At 40.1% G+C, this 25,495-nt stretch overlaps 1 protein-coding gene across 1 annotated transcript in view; it reads left to right on the plus strand.

The window, feature by feature from the left end:
* Window positions 1–25,495, plus strand: part of plcb1l (phospholipase C beta 1-like) — a 114,694-nt gene that overhangs the window by 53,792 nt on the left and 35,407 nt on the right. Inside the window, exons 4-13 of the mRNA XM_015001910.2 lie at window positions 3,155–3,295; window positions 3,394–3,473; window positions 6,420–6,473; window positions 8,263–8,338; window positions 10,723–10,823; window positions 11,640–11,806; window positions 16,567–16,713; window positions 17,769–17,926; window positions 21,362–21,444; window positions 21,747–21,831. Coding sequence (XP_014857396.2) covers window positions 3,155–3,295; window positions 3,394–3,473; window positions 6,420–6,473; window positions 8,263–8,338; window positions 10,723–10,823; window positions 11,640–11,806; window positions 16,567–16,713; window positions 17,769–17,926; window positions 21,362–21,444; window positions 21,747–21,831 — 1,092 coding nt within the window. The remainder of the gene's footprint in view (window positions 1–3,154; window positions 3,296–3,393; window positions 3,474–6,419; window positions 6,474–8,262; window positions 8,339–10,722; window positions 10,824–11,639; window positions 11,807–16,566; window positions 16,714–17,768; window positions 17,927–21,361; window positions 21,445–21,746; window positions 21,832–25,495) is intronic.

Below are 25,495 nucleotides of genomic sequence, written 5' to 3' on the forward strand. Positions count from 1 at the left end.
GAAAACTTGAAATCGGTGCCATTTTATACGCGTGCTCCTCTTGTTGATGTGCCATATGTATTCTTAGATGGGTCAATCAATCATTCATGTTGACATTTCCTTTGATCTGATGTCTTTGTGTGTATATTTAGCAACACAAACAGCATCCTCAGTTGTGTGTGTGTGTGTGTGCGTGTGTGCGTGTGTGTGTGTGTGTGTGTGTGTGTGTGTGTGTGTGTGTGTGAGACTGACTTTCTCTGAAGTTACAGTTTTAGTCTTTTGAAAATGTGTGACTGTTACTGTATGTGTGTGTGTGTGTGTGCGTGCGTGTGTATGCGTGTGTGTGTGCGTGTGTGTGTGTGTGTGTCAGAGCTGCTGTGAGTTTAGACAAGTGCCGCGCTCTGGACTTAATGACCTGTTGTGTTCCCGATTTCCCGTTACTGGTCTGAATCCCTTCCTTGTGTTCGGTAGAGCGTGACACAGTTTGAGTGCATACCGGGCGACAGGTGGGGCCTTGTGACAAACTAATGCAGGCGGAAGAAGTCTGTTTTCTTCTGAAAGGAGTTCACACGCTGAAGCGCAGCAGCTGCTAACCCGCGTCACGAGCGCCTGATGGATCGCGCTGCAGCGTCCACGGACACACAGACGCACCAAACGTACTCGTACACATGCACTCTGGAGACTGGGGACATTTGAAGCTTTATGGATGCGTCTTAAAAAGCGCTCAAAGAAATTTTCCCAACCCAACCCACTCCCCCCTCTGCTTGATCCAAACTTCCAGTCTTGTGGTAACTGGGACCTGAGGCCTGCCTCTACAGTCTCTACGAATGCACCAGTAGGAAATTACATTTCGTTCACATGAATGAGCCCCCCCTCCCTTCTCTCCTTTTGCTGCTTTCATAGCACAGCGTTATCCGAGGTTTTCTGCATTGCCTCACTCCTCCCCTGCATGGTCCACCTGCCTGACTTCATCTTTTCCATCACGGTTGCTGAGGTTTCTCAGGTTGCCTTAAGTGCCTGCAGCTTCCTGCCAGTCTAGCTCTGCACTGACTGCACATGCCGCGAGACGGGCAGCATGTCCGGCTAATGGCTACAAGTAGATTTAAAACAGAATCGCCTTGTATTGACATTCGAGTGCCGTAACAAATGAAATATGCATCTTACTGTCATCTTGTCTGTTCTCAGAAGCCGTTCATCCTTGGCAGCCGTCCACGGCGCTCCTCAATGTGTGCTTTAGCATTGTTTGCTGAAGCAAATTGCAAGTGGGTTTTACACAGTCGCATGCAGCTGGTGGCTTCCAGAATATCTAAGTGGAAGTTGATGGATTCTTATTTGACTGAGAACATGTGTTTGTTTTATCACTTTAACACTTTAACACCATGCAATTCGAGCAAGCAAAATAATGCACAACAAATATTTTGTGAGCAGCAGTGGTTTGCTTAGAAACGAGAGGTAGCCGTAGAAAATATTTGTATTTTTGTTTGTTTTTTTTAACTGCGAATCGAGAAATGCTTTGTCTTAAAATGTAATAATGGACTGAATGGGGTGGGGGTGATTCTGGGACATTTTGATTTGCGGACGTGAGGGACATGTAGAGGACATTTATCAACAGGACTCAATGCTCATTTTTTGATTGCTTAAATTAATGGGAGCTCATTTGCTTTCTCTGCAGAATCCTTTACAAAGCTTTTTGTTGTGTTAATTAAGCCAGAGCACCCAGTATGCATGCCTCTTGCGTACTAAGCCACAAAGGGGAGAGGAAGAAGGTTGTTATTCTCGTCTCTTGTGCCTCTAAGGCATTGTAGATTGTATTTTAGGATTTGCACCGTAGATTAGGTACCTAAATGTATATTTGCTAAAATTAGTTTTTCTCTTCTTAGAGGGAAAAAAAAAAACAAACCTTCTGAGTATTTGTCTCTGCGAGTTGGACTGCTGCCATCAGCCTCTGTTTTGTTTTGGCAGAGAGGAGATTTCTTGAAACAAGCTGCTGAATTTGTCATATGATAAATGTGGAGGCGAATTAAGTCTGGACTTTGCTTTGCTGAAGGTGGAGACTGTCTGTTCTCATGAGCTTGAAGATTTTGTTTAAAAAAAAAAATAAAAGAGTTGTGAGAAAACGTATTGCTCTGCTGGTCACGGGGAAGTGTTGTGCTGCTTTTTCTCAAAGTGCAGAGAAATATTTTTCTGTCTGTCCATGAATCCGAATGAATGAATGAATGAATGACAGAAAAAAAACTGGAAAAGATGCCCCAGATTTTTTAGATTCGTTGTTTTTTGTTTTTCAGATTTTAAGTAATCTGATTTTTTTTTTCAACTTCTATGAGAGGTAAGAGAAAACCGTGATTATTTGATAGGTCTTGAAGTTTTGAATCCAAGCAAAAAGGAAAGACGTTACAAGATTACCCTTGTTCATGCATCAAAATATTATATGTATATGTATCAGACTTTCATTAAACCCCCAAAAAAGTGCCTTAAAAGAACTGAAAATGTTATGAGTTCTTTGTGTTGATCCAGTTATTGACTACAGAGAAAGAAAAATGATTTTCATTTCTTGACCAGCCAGATACCAATCTAAGCCAATCATAGGAAAATAGTATCACGGGAGCTCAATCCTTGCTGACCGATTGAAAATGTTGTACTATTCTTCATTTACTAGCTAGAGTAAAGCTAGAGTATTTGCTCTAGCTTTTTGTTGGTTTCAGTGCTTTGAAACATCAAATGATTGCTTCTTGTACTTCCATGCCTCCCACCTTGCCACAGTGTCAGTGTGTATAGCAGAGCTCTCATTAATCAGCCAAATCAGCTTCAGATGAGGCGAATACTCCAAACGCTGACAGGTCTTCTTTTTCAGCGTTTGGGTTTTTTACTCTGGAATCCAAAATCTTATGACAGAGCACAGGACTGCCTCTCACTTCCTCAACAGAACATTCCTGGTCCTTTTCCGTGTTCTGCTTAGCATCATTTTCTTTTCCACTGAAGGTTTGTTTATCCCTGCTGGACTTTGGATGCATGTTTGGCTGACCGGTTCCCCCACAGTGTCTGAAAAAAAAAATATATATATATGTGATAATAAAAATGCATTTTACACCTTAAAACATTGATTTGGTTTTCTTTTTTCTCTTAAGTCTTTGTAACAATTTTTTTTTCTGCTTCCTTGTGTGTTTCTTCTCCAAAGGATGCAAAGCTGCGTGAACTGCTGGATGTCAGCACACTGCCAGGGAAGTTGGAGAACAGGATGCTGACTGTGGTTAGCGGCACTGACATGGTCAACATCACCTACATGAACTTCATGGCCTTTCAAGAGGAGATTGCAAAGGTTGCTATTTTTTTTTTCAAATGAAACGACTGAAGAAACAGCAAAATTACGAGATACAAATATGCTAACGTGATGTGTTGTTGGTTTACTCTCTGCAGGAATGGGCAGAGGAATTATTCAGCCTGGCGTCGAACCTTTTGGCACAGAACATGTCCAGAGAGGCCTGCCTTGAGAAAGCGTATGTCATTTGAACCCGCAAGCATGCCTCAGAGAAAATGTAAAAGCTTGTGTCTCCCAATACAGACATGAAAATTAGGTTTTCTGGTGCCACAAAGATGCCAGACATTTCTAATGCCACTCAAGTTATGAGCTGTGCAGTGGAGAAGAGTAAATAGTATTTAAACGGTCTTTACGCTTGCATTTTTATTACTTGCGTAAAATGCGACGTAAAAGTTTTCATATCAATTGAACATTTGCATGTTTTGTTACTATACAGCCACACATACAATTTATTGGACAATTCTGATGTGGAAGGAACGAGAAACGTCGTTTTCAAAGCAATTTCCAAATAAAAATCTGGAAATTGCGGCATGTATTTGTAGGCGACACAGAGCTTCTTCTTACCACCTGTTTGCTGTGTCCTCTATATGACTTGTGGTTAAGAAGAAATTTAACTTCTTAAAGTTTTCTTTCAACAATCCACTTCTTATTGAGTAACCCTAACCCATTTTGGTTTTGATTTACTTAATGAAGTTTTCACTTAGTTTATTGTTGAAAAAAATATTTAATTTACATTATTTTTCTATCTCTTCCATCGTCATTATTCTCAGACCTTATTTATTGTTATCCCCTCCCCCCATTATCTATATTATATCACAATAATTTATGCAGCATGACTCTAGTTAGGTTTTTTTTTTTTTTTGTTAAAACTTCTGAAAGTTATTTATCACATAGTCACCAGAAAGGAAGGCGTTAATAAAACACCATGTGCATAAAACACACACAATAAATATTGTGGAGCATCTGGGCTTTAGTTTGAAGTTGAAATGGTAGAAAAATAACCACTTGACCTTGTAAATGTTTGCGCCTCCAGTACGACAGACTCATAATCAGTTATCCCCACACTGACCAATGTTTGCAGATTATTTGTGTCAAACGGCTCACTACATCACGGTTGTCTCCGCGAGACACACACACACACACTCACGCTGATTTATGTGCATGGTGCGAGACTGAGCGATGTTCATGCAAAGTGAGCTTAAACATAAATGTGAGGCACGGCTTTTAGTAAAATACGCAGAGCTGTGTTTGGTGACATCTCCCTGCTGTCAGATGTTTATCAGCGAATGGAAGCCATTAACTGGCACCCCTGAGGAGGCTAATTGACTTATGAGACAATAAAGGTGGCCATCGACCACATAGCATGGAGAGAGTTGAATAAAATTGAGGAGAGCGGCTTTTGCAGTCACGACGGCTGCTCACAGCAGCGGCTGTTGTGCACCGCTTGCTTACAAATCGGGCAATAGTTTTTACTCCCACTCCTTCAGCATGTGGAGGCTTTATCCCTGAAATGATGTTGATGTTTCTCTGCATGTGGTCAATCCTCTCCAGCTCTCAAGGTTGTGAGAGGTTGTCTTTTTAATAGTGGGACTAAGACATGTTACAAGCAGCAGGAAACTGCAGGATCCAGCAGATTTTTAAATGAGCGTTTCCTTCATTTTCTTTTTGTGCTCTGTACAGCACAAAGAGAACGACTTAATCACATCGTGAGCGGCGTGTTGGATCACATCTGATGAAAACTGGACAGTCACGAGGAAACTTGAACTATACGTATAAATATTTTCCTCCTGTTTTATTTAGTTGTCTCTGTTGTTTCTCCTCTTATGCCAGCCATTTCTAGCTATTTGGATAAAGTTTATTCTCAGTTGACGTTTTTGTTCCTGTTTTTTTTTTTTTTCTAGAAAAAAAAATGCATGAGTAAACAAGTCTGTCCCTTATTAACCATTAAAGGCATCTGTGACTTTCCCTCAGGCAGCCAGTCTGCCCTAAGATGTGGACACTATAATGGATATTAATTATTAGCCAGCAGCCACTTAAAGCCCGACCTGTAATGATAGCTCCTGTTGCTGCTGAGCTATTTATAGCCCAGGTTACTCTGCCCCGCGTGGCTGCTGCCGCTGCACTGCTCTGCACTGCCAACTCTTGAGACTTCCAGGAATTAACCACGTTTCAAACCTGCAGTGTAAACATAGGCAGACATTCATGGCATGCAAAGTGCACTCACTGGGGGCTGTGCTGATAGAAGAGCTTGTATGTGCACACAAACGGTGTTTGTAGAGTATGTTTTTTGACGTGGTTTTATTTTGTTTGTTTGAATTGCACCGCTTATGGTTACAGCATGTTAAAGTAGCTCTCTCTGTTACATTAGAGCCTATTTTTTTTCTTTTTGCAGACTTTTGCTTTTTTGTTCTTGAAGCATTGCGTGTTTAGAAAATTATGGTTTTGGATGCTGTCCAGGTGTTGGGATTTTCTTTTTCTTCTCTTTGTGCTCATGATTATGTGTAACCGTGGCATCAGGGTATTGTGTTTACAACTGGGAGTAGCTGGTTAGCATCTCAAAAGTTCAAATAATACCTGAACTAGGGTAGGGTTAAAAGGATGCAGACCAGAGCAGAGAGAGAAGAAGGAAGATCAAATTGTCCCTTCTGTCAGTCATAATGGGCAAGCATCATAACCTCGACTCCAACATCTCTCTGTCTGGCTTTCTAACCACGCGGCCGGACTAAGATTTAAAGAGGTGGATTAGCAGTGCTTACCAAAAACCCAGGACATGTTACTGTGGAATATTGTCTCTGATGCCCTTTTAACATGTGATGACAGCCATAATACTGTCATTCAGCAACAGTCTTCAGTCAGAGGTCCCCTCAGATTCAGTGCAAGCCTGACTGCTACAATATGAAGGAATCTACCAAACGACACAATGAAGAAGATTCTTTGGTCAGATTAGACCCAAATCTAACCGTGTCTGATGGAAAGCTCCACTGCACATCAAGCTAAAACCACGCTGTCAAACACTTGGTGACAAAACAAGCACACAGTGAAAGACAACACACCAGTGCAGAAATTTCACACAGAGAAACTGCTTTTGCAACTGGTTTTGAAACGTGTTCTCTGTCCGTTGCAGATACACTCGACTGAAGCTGCAGCTCAACCCGGAGGGACGAATTCCTGTCAAGAAGTAAGTCTTTCTGACTCATCCTCCTCTCCCCTGGCACCTTTCAGCTCTTTTGATCAGTGCACACTGTAGCTTGCTCTGCCTCTACACTTTACTCTGGGCATTAGTGCACTTCAACATCCACAGCCTTACTGTGGATGCCTGCATATATTGGACTATATTATCCCTATCCTTTTCCGTTGCGATATTTCCTGATATTTTAACGCAACTCATATTATCTTCTATATTCACACAACCACAATTTTGAGTGTGGGAAACAAATCTTTTGTGTGTCTGTCTGGTCAGTTTCATTCGTCTGTGACTTTGTCATCAGCTCGTTGAAAAACGAACTCCCTCCATTCCCATTACTCAAGTCGAGCTCTCAGGCAGCAACGGTGAACTTCTGTGATAACCTCCCTCAGAGCCGCCGTGGAAAAGCGGCGGGTGTCAAAACACAGAGCCAGCGACACACTCCTCACCGTTTAGGGAATTAACCTCCTGGCTGGGGAGGCATGTCTGCTTGAGTAATGTCAGCTTGACAGTGCTCTCCCACTGAGCATGCAGCGTGTCCTCATAGATCTGCACAGGCATACATCAAACAATAAATAAAACACACTATGGCATATGAAAACCTGTCTAAACACTCATGTGCCACCTGTAATGGACCAGACTTCACTGCGGTAAATCATATTTATTGTCTGTGTGAAAGAAACTGAAGGCAAGAAGTCAACAGCGTTGATAAAAACTAATTCAGTCACAGATGGCTGATATGTGCTGTTAGAGAGATAAATGAATTAGGAAATGTTATTTTTTATTATCTCTGTTTGTGTGTGATGCTTGTTGTGTTGTGGAAAAATAAAAATATGTCTGTAAAGGTAAATATATAGGACATTTTCCGCAACAAGGCAATACAACGTCTGTAGTGGGTATATGTAATTTCTAGCAATTTTCTAATCTTTTTTTTTTTCAAAGAGCTATCATTTGCCCCTCGTCCGCTAAAGAAAATGTGGCTATATCCCTCCGATATATAAACTCTACCAGCAGGAGGTCATTCATAGTTATTTTTGTTTTGATCAGGAACATTTCTGAAGAGCTGATTCAGTGTAGTTACTTATTAGTTAATTTCTCGTTATTGGTGTTACAAGTTGGTCACTGTGCTATTATAACATCAGGAACAAACATTTTAAGTCTTTGTTCAGAGTTGTTTTTGACAGTAAGACGTGTGTAATTCGTGAGATCTTGAATTGAAATGGCAGTAGTCTTCAATCTGCTATATGTGCTGGAGATCTACTAAATGCCTTTTAAAGAGCAGCTTGGTGAAATTTCTCTTATGCTTCAAAAACTGAATCCATCCATCCATTTTCTGTACACCCCTTTCCCTAGTGGGGTAAAAACTGAATCAGTAACAAAAATAACAACTTTACTGCAAGGCTGCACTCAGGAAAGCTCACAGCTTTTCTTATTCTCCTTCCTCTCATATTCTTCTACATCTTCTTCTGCATTTTTTATTCAGGTGTTATCTGTGCCCCACTTTTTCCCCTCCAGTTTGCAGACTCTCATTGGAATTTTTATTTCTCTTTGCTTATCTTTATTTATATTTTTTTCTACTCTCTAGTTTGTTTGTTTTTTACTGCGACTTATTCTTGCAGTGGAAGCTCCCCGCAGGACAATGGGAGTCTCTCGAAGGATGTCCTGAATGAGCGTTGGTTGAAAGTGTTGGGATTTGACATGCAGCTGATCAGAGAGGAAGCCTCTCTGTCAGCGTGACACTTTCTGTTTTTACTCATAAGAGGCTGTTTCTGTCCGCCTGCAGTATCTTCAGGATGTTCTCAGCAGACAGGAAGCGAGTGGAGACAGCACTGGAAAACTGCAACCTCCCTGCTGGCAGAGTAAGACGGCAAAATACACGAGTTTCCTCTTTTTTTTATGACTGGGTCCACGCATTTCCTCTGTCACACGAATCTGTGTGTTGCTTCTTCTCTATGTCCCCTCCTGCTTGTTTTTAGCCACACGCTCTTTAATCTTCTCCTCCTCATTTACCAGTCTGTCACTATTTAGCCCACTTTCTCCCGAAACAGTAACCGATTGTTGCGTCGCTCATTTGTTTGGAGTCATACTTTCTTAAACCGATCGTTGTAATGCAACAAATGGACCCAGCGGGAGCAATAAAGACGACAAAAGCTGCTTTCTTTCCACCCGTTTTCAGACTTCGCACGACAAAAGCTGCCCTCTCAGGCAAGCCGTCCCACAGCACCAGCTCTGCCCTCCGACGGTGCAACAGCGAGCAATTTTCATGCTTGAAAGTGGCAAAATGCTGTTTAATGAAGTTCTGAACACATGCAGAAACATATGGACACACAGGAGAGCAGACATTAAGGCTGTAATAATTGGCTTCTGAATGTAAAGTGAAAACAAAAGCACGTACACACAGACACGCACCCACACACCAAAAGCTATACATAATTAGCACAATGAACGGCATCAAGACGGGGTGGGGGGGGGAGTGTTTTGCTGAGTGCAGGTCTGCTGGGATTTGCTGTTATTCCACAGCGCAAGTAATTACAGCTAAATGGTATCGCTGTTAATCCCTCAAACACACACACCCCCGACAGGCAGGGGTGCGTTCACAACATGGTTCACACCAAGGTCTCCTGAATGACTCAGTGAGTTTTAGCAAGGCTTGACCTCCACCCCCTCTCTCTGTGCATCTTCCCTCCTCTCCCACTCTTTCCTAATACCCTCCGGTTCTGCTCCGGTTCCTGTTGGCACGCCTGCCAACAGACAGAGCCGAGCGCACTCCGTCTCTATCGTACCTGCTCGACTGCGATAGCTCGGTAAGGCGCCCGCTCTGTGGGTGCAAACTGGAAGCGGTTCTGTTGATGTTTTGAATTCTCAAAGCTGTGACCACGTGGAGATGATCCTCTAAAGAAAACTGAATGGATGAGTAAGAGAGCAGCATTTCCCGCAGACACATCAGGGAGTTGGACGCAAGAATTTTATTTAAACAGTACAGTAAGTAGTTGGCACGTCCACACAGCATGACTCATACAGAATGTACTCATTCATTTGCGGAGGCGGTTGACGATCGGCACACGGAGGATTTGTTCTGTTTGAAAGTTTTTCTTTATTACTCAATGGACTTCAAGCAAAAATAAAAACAGACATTACGTAGTAGATGTTAAAAGGATTTTAGTTGTGTGTAGCAGCCATTCTGGAAAGTTTCCAAGTAAGGTACGTCCATGTTCAGACATTTCAATACAGAATTGGAACAAGACTTTTGTTTTTATCACAAAACAAACACAGAGTATAAAAGAAAAACATTTTTTTTCATTGATATTGCTTGACTGAGAAGAATTGACCGAAAGCTTCCTACAGCTTGAAATTCCAAGAAAGACAATTTAAGATTTGTTTGTTCTCTTACCAACCCTGACCTAAAACTCCAACATGGCTGAATTGTACATATACATTTCAGTATACATTTCTAACACATTTGTTTATAAATGTATTAAAATCCACTGGTTTCCCAACTTGGAACGGGAGTTGCTCCAATTCGACGAACGGGAGTTCTTGAATTTTCTCCACCTCCCCTCTCTTTTGAGGAGTTTCAGTTTGAAGCAGATATTAGTGTCCTTTAATAACTCATCTATTTCCCTGTTGCCTTTTACTATTAGCACTTCAGTGGACCCCTGACTATTCACAGTTTAGTATTCAGGGATTTACCCATTTTTTTCTGTGAAGCGTAAATTCAAATTATGTTTACAAAGCAGCCAATCTAGGAGCGCCATTCATTTTCCTTGCTGCCGATTGGCTGTGTAAATAATTCACTGAATGTTCAAACATGCTTGCCATTACTACCACTAGACGCTATCTAATGCCAATTGGTTTTTCGGCAGTGATAACAGGCAAAACTAAAGCCTCTACTACTATCACCAATGTAAACACGTGAACTGGCTGGACTCTACTGGCACTTTTACTGAGTTTGTGTGCTTTAGTCAGATAAGAAAACAGATTAAAACAGAGGCCACAAACACTTCAGGTGGATCAGGAGTAGAAAGAAAATGTGAAAAGCAACTCATGGCTGCTCTTAGTGATCAGTGATGCATGTTTCGTTTCCTAAGGCTCAGAAAACCTGTTTTCTGCTTTTTACGGCATCATGAATTCTTAGAAAATCCAGAGTATTTTAAATAAACATCTGCTGGTCTTTCTATGAAAACTAACCTTCAACGACATGTGCATGTCATTCATGTGACCCTGCTGCTGCTGTCGTCTGCAGAATGACTCCATCCCCCAGGAGGATTTCACTCCGGAGGTTTACAGCATGTTCCTGAGTAACATCTGCTCTCGACCAGAGCTGGACAACATCTTCTCTGAAGTGTAAGAACTTTATTGTTTCTAATTCACAGTTGAGGAAAAAAAAAATCTTTACCAATCAATACCGAATGTTTAATTTGTTATCCATGTTTTTGAGATCTCAGTTTTTCTCAAAGTTACTCTAATATGTTGCTATTTCTTTACACGAAAAAAAAAAGTTAGCTTTGCTTATGATAGCTACAGTAGATGGCCAAAGAAGCCTTTAGTATCACTTAGGATGCAAAGCAGGAAAACATCCAATAATAAATTTTCTGCCAATTATTTATCAGGCTTTAAAGGGCTTATATCTGCATAAATGATCTTCTATTATTGTATTCCTACCTTCCTATTCACTTCATTTTAATAATTGAATATCTTAGACATTTCTTTTTACCAATATTCATACATTAATAAAACATGTGTTTCATTATTTTACTAAATGAAATGCGTACAACCAGTCCCACGCCGGGAGTGTCTTACAATTTAAGGCTTACTGTTAGGCTGAGGACTGTGAATTGACCCTTAACCTTGAGTTAGTCAGAGCATGAGATGAACCAGTATAACAGTGTCACTTAATCTAGGTTTTAATTGCCCCTAAGAGTGAGGGGACAGGAGACAGAAGGAGACGGGGAACACAAAGTACTTTCACACTCTTAGATATGAATAACAATTTAATCAAGATATAAGCACCTTTTGTCTTTGCTATAGCTGCTCCTGCCCTTCATGATGTTCCCTTTTGTCCTTTGCTCACATCTCTATTTTTTTTTTAATTCTTTTTTTTGTTGCATTTTGCCCAAGCACAACTTTTTGTAACATTTCTTGATGACTTCCTGTCCACAGTGGAGCAAAGAGTCGGCCGTACCTCACAGTGGAGCAGATGACAGAGTTCATTAACAGCAAGCAGCGAGACCCTCGTCTGAACGAGATCCTCTACCCTCCGCTCAAACCAGAGCAAGTTCAGCTGCTGGTGGACAAATATGAACCCAACATGTCGCTTGCACAGAAAGGTCACACATTTCCTACTTTTAAAAGTCAGTTATTTAGATAATTACTAAATTGCTTTAAAAACTGCATTTGCTGATTTAAATCTCTTCTTATCTTTTCATGTTGTCCATCGTGTTCAACACCAAAATGTTCTCTATACATACCTCATAATCATAGGGATACACCCAAGGAAATCCTTATCACCAGAATATTTCACCAGCTCTTTAGGTGCCCAAAGTAATCACGGTGAAGGAAATTTCCTGGTGTTGCATACACGAGTGTGAAACAAATCCTTAATAAACATCGAATCCATCTCTTTGTTTACATGGCTTAAGGCCTGGGGCGGAGGGGGGGAATCTACACGCCCATCACTCATCTCAGGGCTTTGCCTTCTTCGTGAGTGCAAAATATATTTTTAACGTCTTTCTGAAAAGATCTACGTAACTCGTTAGGATTACACCAACAGGAATTCAACACACGTTGCAATGTCCTCCATTTCTTGCAGTTGTTTTGCTTCCACTGTTTGCCTTATAGCTGCACTGAATTCATATTTTTCACTATTTTTTTTTCCTTCTGTGGCTATTTTAGTCATAAAGGTAAAACTCCAGGCCATGATATGTATGAGACAATAAATGTGATGCATTTCTTTAACCGATTCATTCAGAGATAAACAAACAAACAAACATTGATTGAAGCTTAAACTTAATCAATATATACAACAATTAGATACCATCTCCACAAATGTAGGGTACCACAAGAATATGTGACAGACTCCCGCATCGAACATTTTCAGTGTGAGCATGTGGGCCTTCATATCGTTTAACTGTGGGCAGACAGCATCAATGCACACATGCTATTTCAAATACTTCAGTAAATATCCCCCACAGAATTTAAAACTCTTCTAAAGCTGCTGTATATCACCTGTTTTGCTGCACAAATTTCACTAAACTACAATTTACTATTGCGCAGATTTTAAAATGAAAACATCAGGAGTTGCAGAATGTTTCATGTAGGGCCGGATGAGTCTCGAGGATCCAACATTCATGGACATGCTGTGCTTTCATGTCCTCTGAGGTGTCAGTGGACCAGTCGCTGCCAGAACTGGAGAACATCCCACCCCAGATATCAGGCAACAAGCTCGGATGCATGCCAATTCAAATTTTATCTCTGCTGGAAAGTATGCTGCGTAGCTGTGCCAAAACGAGGGACTTATTTTACACCATGTTCTGTTTATTGTCGAGCAAATCATTCCTGCATTTTTATTTATTTATTTTTACATTCACCAAATAATACTGCATATCATTTATTTGTGATGGAGTTTTTTACAGTCGATTTTCCTATTAAGACTCTAAAGACATCATGTTCAATTGAATTGGTCGTCTTACTCTGTCCTGCCTCTTCATTTTATCCTTAATTCATTTCTGAAAGTAGTAATTCTGCCGTGTCCTCTCCCATTTACACGGCTTTATTCATTTTTGGTTATATTTAAAGAACAAACTATTTCATTTTCTTCCATTAAAACATGGTGTTTCTGTTTCAGGATGTAAAAAATGCTAATCTGTCCAGAAGAGGCTGTTTAGCTACAAATCTCTCCACCGTTCCATCATTATGTTAATCTGATGTGCATGTTCTCTTTCGGATTTCGCTGAATATAAATTGGCCCTAATTGTCTGAGGCAGAGAATTGGGTGTGATTTTAATAATCTCTCCAGAGTAAAGTACCTACTTTACATTTATTCCAACATAATTGAGGCTGAAACTACAGGAAATCCTTTTTTTTTTTTTTTTTTTAACTATACTTGAATTTGTAGCTTCATTGCCCAGCTAGCGACTCTGATCGCGGCTGTGTGCTCATCCTGTCCTGGGCTCTCTGGAAGCGTGCCCTTCCCCTTCCTCGTGACAGATTTCCCCTTGTGAAGTATTTATCTAGCCGGAGGAAGTGCTGCCATCTGCTCTGCAGACGCGTCCAGGACTCCACATGTTACCTTCACATTCACTTTCATGGACTCGTCCACATGGTTTTATCGCTCTTAAGGTCATTTGCATTTTTAAAACTGTTTATTCAGTGAGATATATATATCCATGTGTGTGTGTGTGTGTCATAAGCATTAGGATTTAAAGCTAATATAGTGGCTTGTTAAAGTGTTCACAACTTGTCGGCTCTTTCAAATTTAGCATGTTTTAACTATAAATTGCAATACATTTTACATGGGTTTTATTTAAAACGCCAACATAAAGTAGTGCTTATTAAGAAGTGGAAAGGAAATTATGCGTGACTTTCTATATTTCATTTAACAAACAAAAAGTGCAGCATGCATATGTGTTCAGTCCCTGAGTTAATACTTTCTTGAACCTGCAATCAAATCTTAAAATTTTTGGGATACATCTCTAATATGTTTGCCGTCTAGAGACTAAGAGGTTTGCCCATTCATCTTAGCAAACAGGCTAAAGCTTAGTCATAAATGCAGGCTAACACCAAATATTCTCAACTCTGATTTAGGTCTGGACTTCAACACATGAATGTGTTTTCATCTAAAGTGTTCCTTTGTAGCTTTGACTAAATGTTTAGAGTCGTTGTCCAGTTGAAAGAGTAATACCTAAGTTTGGTAGTGACATGCTAATATCCAGTTCGGTTCAACTAGGTTCGACTACTGGAGCAGAATTTAGCTTTAAGTAAAGTAACAGACCAGGAAATGAGTTTAAACTGTTGGACAAAAGATGTTGATAACATATAAAACACAAAATATCGAATTACTTAAGCAGTACAGAAAAATCATACCCAAGTGATCTGGTTTACAGAAGATGAAGTCATTCTAGTCTCCATCCATTTTTACCTCCATCCATCTTCCCATCAACTCTGACCAGTTTCACTGCCACAGCTGACAAAAAGCACTAGCTAATATGGTGGTACACATGAACATTTCCTATGTAGGTAAAAAGTTTAGTTTTGATCTCATTTTGACCAAAACTGCTCTTCCCCACCTGAGATGTGGAAAATTGCAGCTGCTTCCCATTTTTAGGGAACGGAGCGAACAGTTCTGATATTCGAAGCTTGGATATTGTTTTATAACTTAACCCCGTTTAAGCATTTTTACAGATTTATCACTGTGCTGTCTGGTGTTTTCCCTGGTCAAAGGACACGCCCTCCACTTTTCACCACTTTATTTGTACGCCATTATCCTGGGACGACTATGTTTGCAAGATATTGTATAAAGATGTGTATGCTCATTGCAGATGATCTAAAACTAATGAATATGCGTTTGAATTTTGCATCCTTCATTCAGCTTTTCAGTCCTCTCATTATTTTGTACTTCTTCAGTTTATGCTGACTTTAACACTACGATCAGAATGCTGAATATAATGTGAGGAGACTCTTAAAGTATTATCCATTCACAGAGCATCGCTGGCCCGTTGTCACATTTTCAGATGTTGAAAGATGAGTCTTTCAAGTCATTATTTCAGTCTAATAGCAGTATCCCTGTCCACCCAGGTGTAGTTTCACCTTTAAGTCTCACCTTTGCTGTAACCCCAGTAGAGTCTCACTCTACTACAGACGTGGTCCCAGCTATGTTAACATATTTTTCCACTCTGTGGTCTACAAATGTCCTGAGAGCTGAAGAAACCCTTTGACTGGGACTGTCGGTGTGACGCAGGTCAGACCTTAGTCATGCACAGAGACATCCCTGCAGTCGACAGAGGAGTGAGACACCCAGTGCAACCGAGCTTAGATGTCACGCACAGCAGCCAGCGTTAATTAGCTCAGCAACTCTGCAGAGGGCGGTACCGCATTAATTAGCATAAAGTGGCCAGAGGGACCTGCTGCACCCATCAGACTCGCATTACTTAGCATATTTGGAATAACGTTATGGGAGAGCGAGTGTGTAGGTGGAGTAGGCATGTTGGCCGTAGCGGTCGCTTTGAATTCGGCATTGAATCAGTGCAAGTTCTGTGTGTGGAGTTTGTGGTCATGTAGCTGCAGATCACCGTCTTTCCAGTGGATGACAACAGCTGGTTTGCACTTAATCTCAGATTCGCTTTTATGTGCTTTCTTCAGCTCAATGAAGAATCACGTCGTCGACAGTGATTCAAAGCAAAGAAAGAACAGTCAGGGGGGGAGTTTCTCTGTGACAGATCCTTGTGTTACCTACAACCTGTAATAATGTTTGTTTAAGTCAGTGGAGCTTGAAATACAGAAAGATACATTTGTGCTCTGATCTACGGCTAGAAAAAGAGGCCATTTCACACATTTGAACAGGTGAACGTTCTCCTAATTAAGAATAATACCCACTCAAAGTCCAAAGAAGTTGAAGTAAAATGCATGAGTTGGGCCTTTTGGGTAACTTGTCTAAGAATAGATGCATTTCCTTGCAAAATCACTCATACTACTTGATTTTCTTCTTTTTAAAATGTTTTTATTGCAACATTTTTTGCGACAATTGAGAATTAAAAAGCTAATTAAATTTGGTTGTCAGAGTGACGAGATTTCCAATCTCCCTTTGCGTGTCAGTGCTTCGTACAACCATTTTCATGTCTCACTGTAGATTTAGTCCACTTGACCTGGATTACATCATGTGCAGTTTGTGGTGGTTATGGGACAAATTTATAAAAATTCAAAGAGTGTAAATTCCTTTGCAAATTCATTAAATATATTATCATCTAAATCACTTTCTAAAATTTTACGTATACAGTTTGTACTCTGGGATCTATGACGTTATTTAGACGAAAGAGAGAAAATGATTGAAATGCATCACCCTGACTACTTCCAATGTATTGTTCTCATGCAGGTCAGATCTCGATGGATGGCTTTGCCCGGTATCTGAACGGGGAAGAGAACAGCATCATTCCCCCAGAGAAGCTGGACCAGAGTGAAGACATGACCTTTCCACTCTCTCACTATTTCATCAACTCCTCACACAACACATACCTCACAGGTACGTGCGCGGAGACGCGAGTCAGAAAGCAAGACGCTCAGTCGGCCTAATTGCAGCAGGTGCATCCTTTATTCTTCTCCACAAATGAGCGGATCAGTCATGCATTGAGAAGCAAAATTAAAGTGCCGCGAGCGAGAACGTTCAGCTTTATACCTCGCAGGTCAGTCAATCAAATCTGGTGGTGCAGCTAAAGCCTTCCTTTCCCGCGTTACCACTCAAGAGGTTATCCAATCAAGTCATAGCCCGAGACTCCTTTGATTGTCATTCATGAGTTAAATATTTCTGCCGACTGGTAGTCACAGTAGCTGCTTCTTGGCAGCGTGCCATGGGAGGCATTTGTAATACGGGGGGGCCATTTTCTCCTCAATGGATATTAGAATTCATCTATTCAAATCTATTCTGAGAGGAAACCGAAGTGCATTGAATCTTTCAAGTGAATCAGACCTCTCGAGCAGTGGGAAAAAAAAAAAATGGAATTGCTGTAATGCCCCAACCCCATAGGCTGCAAAATAGAGAAATGAGAAAAACAAACAAGGGCTGTTTGGCTTTCTTCTCATGAACACAGCTTCCTTTACTTCTTTTCAAAGCGAAACAAGTTTTGCTGTTTTTAAGTGGGGAGCATGGAGGTGCACCTATAAAGGGCAGGTTTGTGTCATTGCTGCAGAGGCATCTTAATCATGTGTTTGATAGTGACTAACGCAATAACGTTTTGGTAAACCTCCCTTGCTGGTTTTAAAAGGATATTAACCAAAAAGAAAAAAAAAAAATACAATTGAGGAAAAGAAAAAGCTTCTGAAAAGATCAGCATAACGAAGTGAGAGCCTCTCGCTTTCACATAGCTGCTTTTAATGTTGCAGGAAAGCAAACCGCTAATGCAAAGTGATAATTGCTTCACTAATGGCGACATGTTAAAGAGATTTGCCTGCATTAGACTCTTCTACTGTTTTTTTTTTTGTTTGTTTGTTTTTTTTTTCCTGTTTTTTACTGCTTGCCAGGAACTGAAAGGATTAATGAGCCGGTGTGTGTGTTTGTGTGTGTTTGTGTGTGTTGTGCAGCGGGCCAACTCGCAGGAAACTCCTCGGTTGAGATGTACAAACAGGTCCTCCTGTCTGGGTGCCGCTGTATTGAACTGGATTGCTGGAAAGGACGCACCACAGAGGAAGAGCCTGTCATCACTCATGGGTTTACAATGACAACTGAAATCTCTTTTAAGGTACGGACAAAAAAAAAAAAAAAGCTGGAACCTTTAATGCAGGGGTAGGAGCAGAAGATGATTTTGAAATGTGTTCCTGTCAGTGCAGTTTGGGTTACCTAAACGCTTTTTTACTAGAAGATACTCTGTGTTTAAGTTGACAATACCTGGAATCAGAGTCACCACCTGGATTTAACTAAGAAAATAGGAACAAGCATCGTTACCAATTTATTTCACCCCAACCAATCCAATGATTGCTGTAAGGCAAATTCGGTGATCGTCCAATGAAACATTAGATTGTGACCTTTTTTTGGTGGCAACCACAAAAAGGCTGGCATCCACCACTGTATATCATTATGGATTTGTGCAACCTTATCCTGTCTCATACCTTTGTCCAGTGAGATTGTTTCTGTGCTTAAACAATAGCTTTATCTAATGAGAACTGGTCAAAATCCTATACTGACTTTCTTGTTCGTCAAATTGACTATAACTGATGGCTGGTGTTATGAAGCCCCAAAATTTGCTTCAAGGTTAAATCAGTGTAACTTAGTTATTGTAGTATTTTCCATCCAACAAATTTGTTTTCTGTTGATCTGTACAGAATATTCTTATGATATTTGAAAAAAATATATAAAAAACGAGTTAAACTTTTTTATCATGGTGTCATTTTAACATGGAGAAACCTTTTAGAGCTCCTCCATCCTCAGCTTGTACTTCAGGGCACTACTGTGCTGCATTATCAATTATTGCAATGCCATTCAGATCAATTATTGAGATTTGAAAATACAAGTTGTGTCCAATTTTATATTTGCTAAAGGACTACAAATGTGTTGAGTTGGATTGATCTGATCCGAGTTGCTTTGTGAAACATATTCATAATGTGAATTTCTTTTTTTTCTTTTTTTTAAATCAATCTGTGGTCTCGGCTGTGAAAAACGTTTGCTTTTTGTGTTTTGTGCTGAAAAGCATTAAATGAGCTTTGCTAGAAAAGGGCAACAGCAACATAGGCAGCCCATTTTATCATTCCTTATTAATGCTGCCTTCACAGAAGTTCAAGCAAACTTTGCCTTCTGCACTAATGTGCCTCCTAAGAAGTTGTATGATTCATGTTCTTTTGAGTCTGAAGCCCCCCTGCTGTGCTTTTCACTACAGACTCATGTATGTTTCTAAGCACTGCTTGAGGCCCTAAAAATTACTTATTTCATGCTTGCATGCACAGTCTTTTAATGATTAATTATTATGAACTGAAGAACAAAGAAAACACCTTTTTAAATTTGTACAATGACTCTTTATGACATCCACTACTGATATACCATTGGTGAGTTTTATGTCTATTTCACAATCATATGTTACAAAGTGCACAGAGAAAGTACACAGACAGAGTGATAAGAAAAACATCAAAATCAACTGAACTAAAAGAGTAAAATAGTCCAAACTTCATCCTTACTGCTGCACCTCATCAGTTTTTCCATAATTTTAGGATCAGTATGTTCAGGTCCTGTTATTTGGTGTTATTTCTTTAAACAAAACAATCCTGTATTATTAATTAAATTAATATTAACTTTTATAGGAACTGACTTGACTTTCTGAGAAAGTGGACTGAAAGTAAGCTGTGGACAGAGTAAATAAATATCAGTTTGCTGACTGGTCACTATGAGCTGATCAGTTCAAAGGCTCTGCAGCTTTCAAATCCCTTTTTACTTATTCTGAGAAATGAAGCATTTGTGTCAACGACCCTTCTGAATGACACTAAACTCTGTTAAATCAGAACATTTTATGAACCTGCTTTCCTTCTGGCAGCAGGCTGCTCTTCCTCCTCCTCATCATCATCTGTAAATGCAATCTCAAGGCTTTTCTTTGACCATCTGACAGATATATGCGGCATCAATCCGCAGTCTTAAAAACACACCACTTCCTCTGGTCTCCAAGCAACAAGTACCAAACTCGAACACAATTTGTCCGTGCATTTCTTTCTTTCCACCTCAAGCACTACTCCTGCTGCGAGAGCGGCGCTGCACAGTTTGTGTGAGCAGAGGATTACTGGAAATACAAATGCAGTTTTAAAATGACAGTTGAATTTATTCATAAAAAAAATCTATTAAATCCAGTGTTCATTTATTAAAAATGTTATTGACCCACCTCCCTAAACAAATACACGTTTTTAATCGCTATGTGGCACATAGCCACATAGCGACTTTAGCCACTTTAACTAGGCCATCTCAAAAGTCTTTTTGTATTTACTCAAGTTAACTTCATCCGATAGTAAAAATAATTTGATAATGTGAATCTTTTAGGTGCAACAAAAAAATCTGATTAAATCTCTAACACAGTAAATACGTTTTCACAGTTCTGTACATTTTAAGAATCTGTAAACATTTTTGTGATGTCTAGTTGTATTATTTGAATATCTTTAAATATAGATTTAAGTAAATACGTTCTGTTAGAAATAATACACAGTAATAAAACACATTTTGTGATTTGTGGAAGTGTAAATTCTGAACACTTGTCTGTAAAACCATTTTTTTGGCAACATCCATGGAATCTTATTTGTAGTTTAGTTGTCTGAATCTGAAAATGTAAAATACTCCCAACTCCAAATATACCAACTATGTGACCAAAACACTTTTAAATTGGAAAATGCAGTAAATCCATATCTTAATGTTATTTTTAAGAAATGTTTATTCTGCCATTTGGCCGTATACAGCTGGTATTCAAAGACTGACAGCATAAACAAACTCTATAAGGGTCAAGAGTAGACAAAGAAAGGCAGAGTTGGATAAAAAATGAAGAAAAACAAAAAGTGGGACATGCATGCTGCAAATTGCATGAGACACAGATGCACTGAATCGTCCTAAAGAGAAGAGCCAGGGGGCAATTTATCAAGGTCTTAAGAGGGGGAAGAGTACAATAAGGAACAATTCTTCAAAGGAGGAAAAATATAGCTTTAAACTCTTAAGAATTGAGTAGATGTCAAGAGGAAGAAAAAATAAATAAATGGGTGAATTGATTGATACTGGAAATCCAAATCTAATTTGACTAAGAGAAGGAGCCTAATGGAATTAAAGAGGAATGCAAAAAGAGGGGAGCCGAGAAAGATGGAGGAGAGCTAAAGATAAAGAAGGCTGCTGATTTTATTGAAAGACATGGTGCAAATGGAAATGAAGGCATTAGCTTAACTGACACTGTTGTTAACAACGGTGTAATTGATTTAGACGATCAGTGGTTCAGAAGTCTGATTTCAGACCTGGTTCCTCTGAATGTGACAGAACCTCATCAGTCATATAAAACAGGCATTAATGATTGGGAAATCAAAACAGTGCAGCAGTTAAAATGATTTTATTGATACTGATTCCCTTTTACAGTATTGATCTTACTGTCAAGAATGCTATAAAATAAAGTCACATGTAAACCTGGGTAAATTGACACATTGCTGTTTTTTTCCTCTTTTGTGTTCAGGAAGTGATCGAGGCGATTGCAGAGTGTGCCTTCAAGACCTCGCCGTTTCCTGTCATCCTGTCTTTCGAGAACCACGTGGACTCGTAAGTCGGCGATCTGCTTCGAGTCGGCACCTACCGGTTTTGACCTTTTTGATGAGCGCAGAGCATTTGCCAGCTGTCAGTTACCGGGATGAGGAGAACGTTTTGATTGGTTGCTCTATCTTTAATATCTCCTAAGGGATGTCAGGGAAGGAACATACATATTCAGTGTATTGACATTTAGCAGAGAAATCATGATTGTTTCTCTGTGCTTGTTTCCGTGTGTGTGTGTGTGTGTGTGTGTGTGTGTGTGTGTGTGTGTGTGTGTGTGTGTGTGTGTGTGTGTGTGTGTGGATGAATCCCAGGCCAAAGCAGCAGGCGAAGATGGCAGAGTACTGCCGGTCAATATTTGGAGACGCATTACTGATGGAACCACTGGAGAAATATCCTGTGAGTACACAGGATGCTCGAACACACTCTACATGTGCACATTCTCACTCTGACATTCACACTTTCGGCAGCTCCTTTTCTTCTTAACACGCACCCCGATACATAAAACATGGCATGCAGCGAAGTGTTCAGAAGGTATTAACCCATGGAAGAGTGCACTCAGGAGCCAGAGGAGTGTCTGCATGTGGTTCTTAGAAGGTGGCATTTTGAGGTGAAAAGTAAGAGCTGACTGTTTTCAACTCAAAGTAACTGAAAGAAAACATGGAAATGGTGATTGAATGCATCCCTGCTAGAGTGATTCTCAACTCCTTCAAATCGGTTTCGTTAACGCGTTACTTTAGATCAAGATAAAATGAGAGCAAAGTTTCACTCAACCATGCAGATTACCTCTAGCTTATGAAAAACGTACCAGTCAGCAAATAAACAAAAGCAAACTATTACGTTTCTGACCCCCACAATCGCACACAGATGTATCTGCTGGACATTTTGTTGCAAAAGACCAGTTTTATTTAGAGGTACAAATGAAAATTAAAAAAATGATACAATAAAAAATAAAAACAATGGCCCAGTCAAAGTTCAGACATAAAATCTAATTGCGAATCTGCAGCAAAGATCAAAAATGAATGTCCGCAGAAGCCTTTTATGCAATCTCCTTGAATTCCACTTCATAATTAAGAGCTGTTCTGGATTAGCATAATAAATAAAATCGCCGCAAAGTCCTTCAATATTTGTCGTTGAAATGTGACAAATGTAAATAAGTATAAACGGTTATTCCAAGTATTACATGTAATCAAGGTGAGAGCTTGCAAAATGAGTATTATTGTGAAAGGAACTCAAGCAACAGGTGTTTACATGTAGATCGATCTATTTAAGCAGAAATATAGAAATTACTGCAAATTCTCATAGCCTCTCCAGAACGTCTGTCTCTTTCGCTCACACACACACCAGCGACTGTTTACATGCCAAAGACGCCAACTTCAGATGACTCATCGCAGAATCACTCCTATTCGACTGCATCACCTCTGTGCCATCACTGAGACTGGAAATGACAGGCGTTTAAGATTAAATGAAAGTGTTTTATGCTGTAATCACAACATGGCTTTCCTTGGCAGCCCTTTATCAGCCTTTCCTCTGTTGCCATGGCTACAGGAGAAAAGCTTGCATTGTCCCTTTGTGGCCAAATGCTCAACCCTCCCTCCAATACCCCCTCCACCCAAAAGACGTCTTTGTGTGTGTGTGATGACGCAGGCATCCCGCGCGAGGCAAATATAGACACTTGTCGTACAAACTCTCACACACACGTTCTCCGAACTTGAAAACACACACACACACACACATGCAGCACACACACTTTAGCACAGAAGTTATCCCCCTCGCATTTTTCAGCGGGGAAATTGCTGTCCCTGTTGGTATAACACCGTGGAGGAGCGAAAGTTCCCACCACTCTGAGGCAGCAGTATCTCACACACGCAGGGAGTTCCACCAGTCCTGCCGCCTGCCAAAGATGCATCCATCTGAGAATTACAGCCCTCTGACAGGGTTTGACATTGAAGTATTATCAGGGAGAAGCCTTTTGAATAGAGTGGCGGAGGAGGGAAAGTGAAGGGGAGGGAGAAAACGAGAGGCACACCGAGGGTGGAGCCGGAGGAACAGAGAGCGAAGGTACCTTTGAAGAATGAGATTTTTTTTACCACTGAGCTTGTAATAACTGGGAAAGGTGAGAGCAATGACAACCACTCCCCTCTGGCATGAGGCAGCCATGTATACTGCATATCGAATAGAGTATCAGCTCTGTGAGTCCGTAGGCACACTGTCAGATAGGGTAATGTAGCTAGATTGGTTCCAGCTCAACCAAGGGTGAGGATAAAGAGGATTAAGATTTCGTAGAACTGAAGTTCCTCCTTCATCTCCTCTTTGCAAAGATCTTTTTCACGACATTTACGGATGCAGACTAATTTGTTGGTTTCCTTCCACGATGAACAAAAGCAGGAGAGAAAAAAAAGCACAATTATCTCTGTACTGCTGAAAACTTAAAGCTGATTTGTATCCTTTGTGGATTATTCAGTATTTAACACAAATTAAACTTTGCTTTAGATTTCCATTTTCCATCCATTTTCTTCTGGGGGTTGTTAAAACCTGTTAGGGTTAGATTTCCATGGTCTTCCTCCGTGGAGCCATTAGTGGTGTGGTTTTTCTATCATCCGCACTATCTATGTAATCATTCTGGGTCGCATTTCCTCTTCGGTCCACTCTAGGAGATTGGCTATAGCTCCATGAATCTTAAAGATTTTAATTATATTAGCCGCTATGGCCACACGAACATGAAGCTACTTGGAGAACAGCGTCATGCTCAAACAGCTCTCGGCTTTGCCTTCTCTTATCCATGTTCAGTGTGGCGTAAGCTACCCAGCAGCTTGTCAAGTCCTTTGAAACTCTGGATAAGAACATGTGACACAATGTCAAAATATATTATTCAGCATATTTTTAAAACAAGCAATCTCATTTTACAGTGTATTTTAGTAGATGCATCTAACATATCAAAGACTTTTAGATACGCATGAGAAAATTACTTACATTTGAATCACTTTTCAGAAGAAATTCTACATCTTTTCAATGAACTCCAACAAATTCATCACTGTCTATTAGTTTTATTTATTTGGGGGTTTTTTACACCGGAGCTATAAGCAATCTGTTCAGTAAACAACAATGGTGCTTCATTACTTTAGCTACAATACTCGTGAAGGTCGTGAAGTGCAGATATCTTCGTCACAATAACCAAAAAATATACCTCGTTGTTTTAGAAATGAAATGTTTGTCTTGAAGTTCTTTTCAATCCTGTTGATGGAAGCAGCTGACAAACCAGAATTGGCAAGCAGCAATGCACTCAGGCAGAAAGCAGACAGGACTGAGGATAATACGTGGAAGCGAGTGCAGACAGAAGACTGCAAAACAATATTCCACCCACCGAAGAGGAAGACGACGCAGCTTCAAGCTGAAATGTCAGCTCTCCATCACTGCCACTGGTCTGACTCGTCACATTGTATATCACCTGGCTTTTGATTGAATTATTTGTTTTCCTACAAAGTCTAACGACATAAAGGTAGAATCTGACATTAGTTTTGTTATAAGAGTTAAAATGGAACTTGTTTTTCAGTATAAAGGTTATGTCAGAAAAATGAAATTAAGGTTAAACTCCAGGTGAAAAATTAATATAAGCGACTATTGTTAAAAGTTTAATTTTATTTTTGTGATCCGGGTCAGAAAGTAACCTGTTTATTATATAGAGCCATTACATAGAGAGAGAGAGATATTTTAAATTCAAAATTCAGGTTCTCAGAAAGTCTGAATACAACAGAAGGCAAATTTTAAAACGCCTTTAAATACAGAACAAATGTGTCATATAGTCTTCACAATCAAGAGGAAGAATGGCACCTTAAGAGTTGTTCTGCTGACAGTCTGTGACGCTCTCTACTAAGATTGTGAGCCTCAAAAGGGATTTGCTGGTTGTTCGGCTAAGGATGTAGCCGAGTACATCAATAGAATGTTGACGTAGGGTAAAAAAAATGGTCCAGAAGCTTCAGAGATAATAACATCCTTGGGAGAATCATAAACCAAATACCATTCAAGAGCTTGAAGGGGATTGATGATGCATGGACTGCTGCTG

This window comes from Poecilia mexicana, unplaced genomic scaffold, assembly GCF_051168715.1.
Source record: "Poecilia mexicana isolate PSO_F unplaced genomic scaffold, ASM5116871v1 scaffold_21, whole genome shotgun sequence".
Lineage (NCBI taxonomy): Eukaryota > Metazoa > Chordata > Actinopteri > Cyprinodontiformes > Poeciliidae > Poecilia > Poecilia mexicana.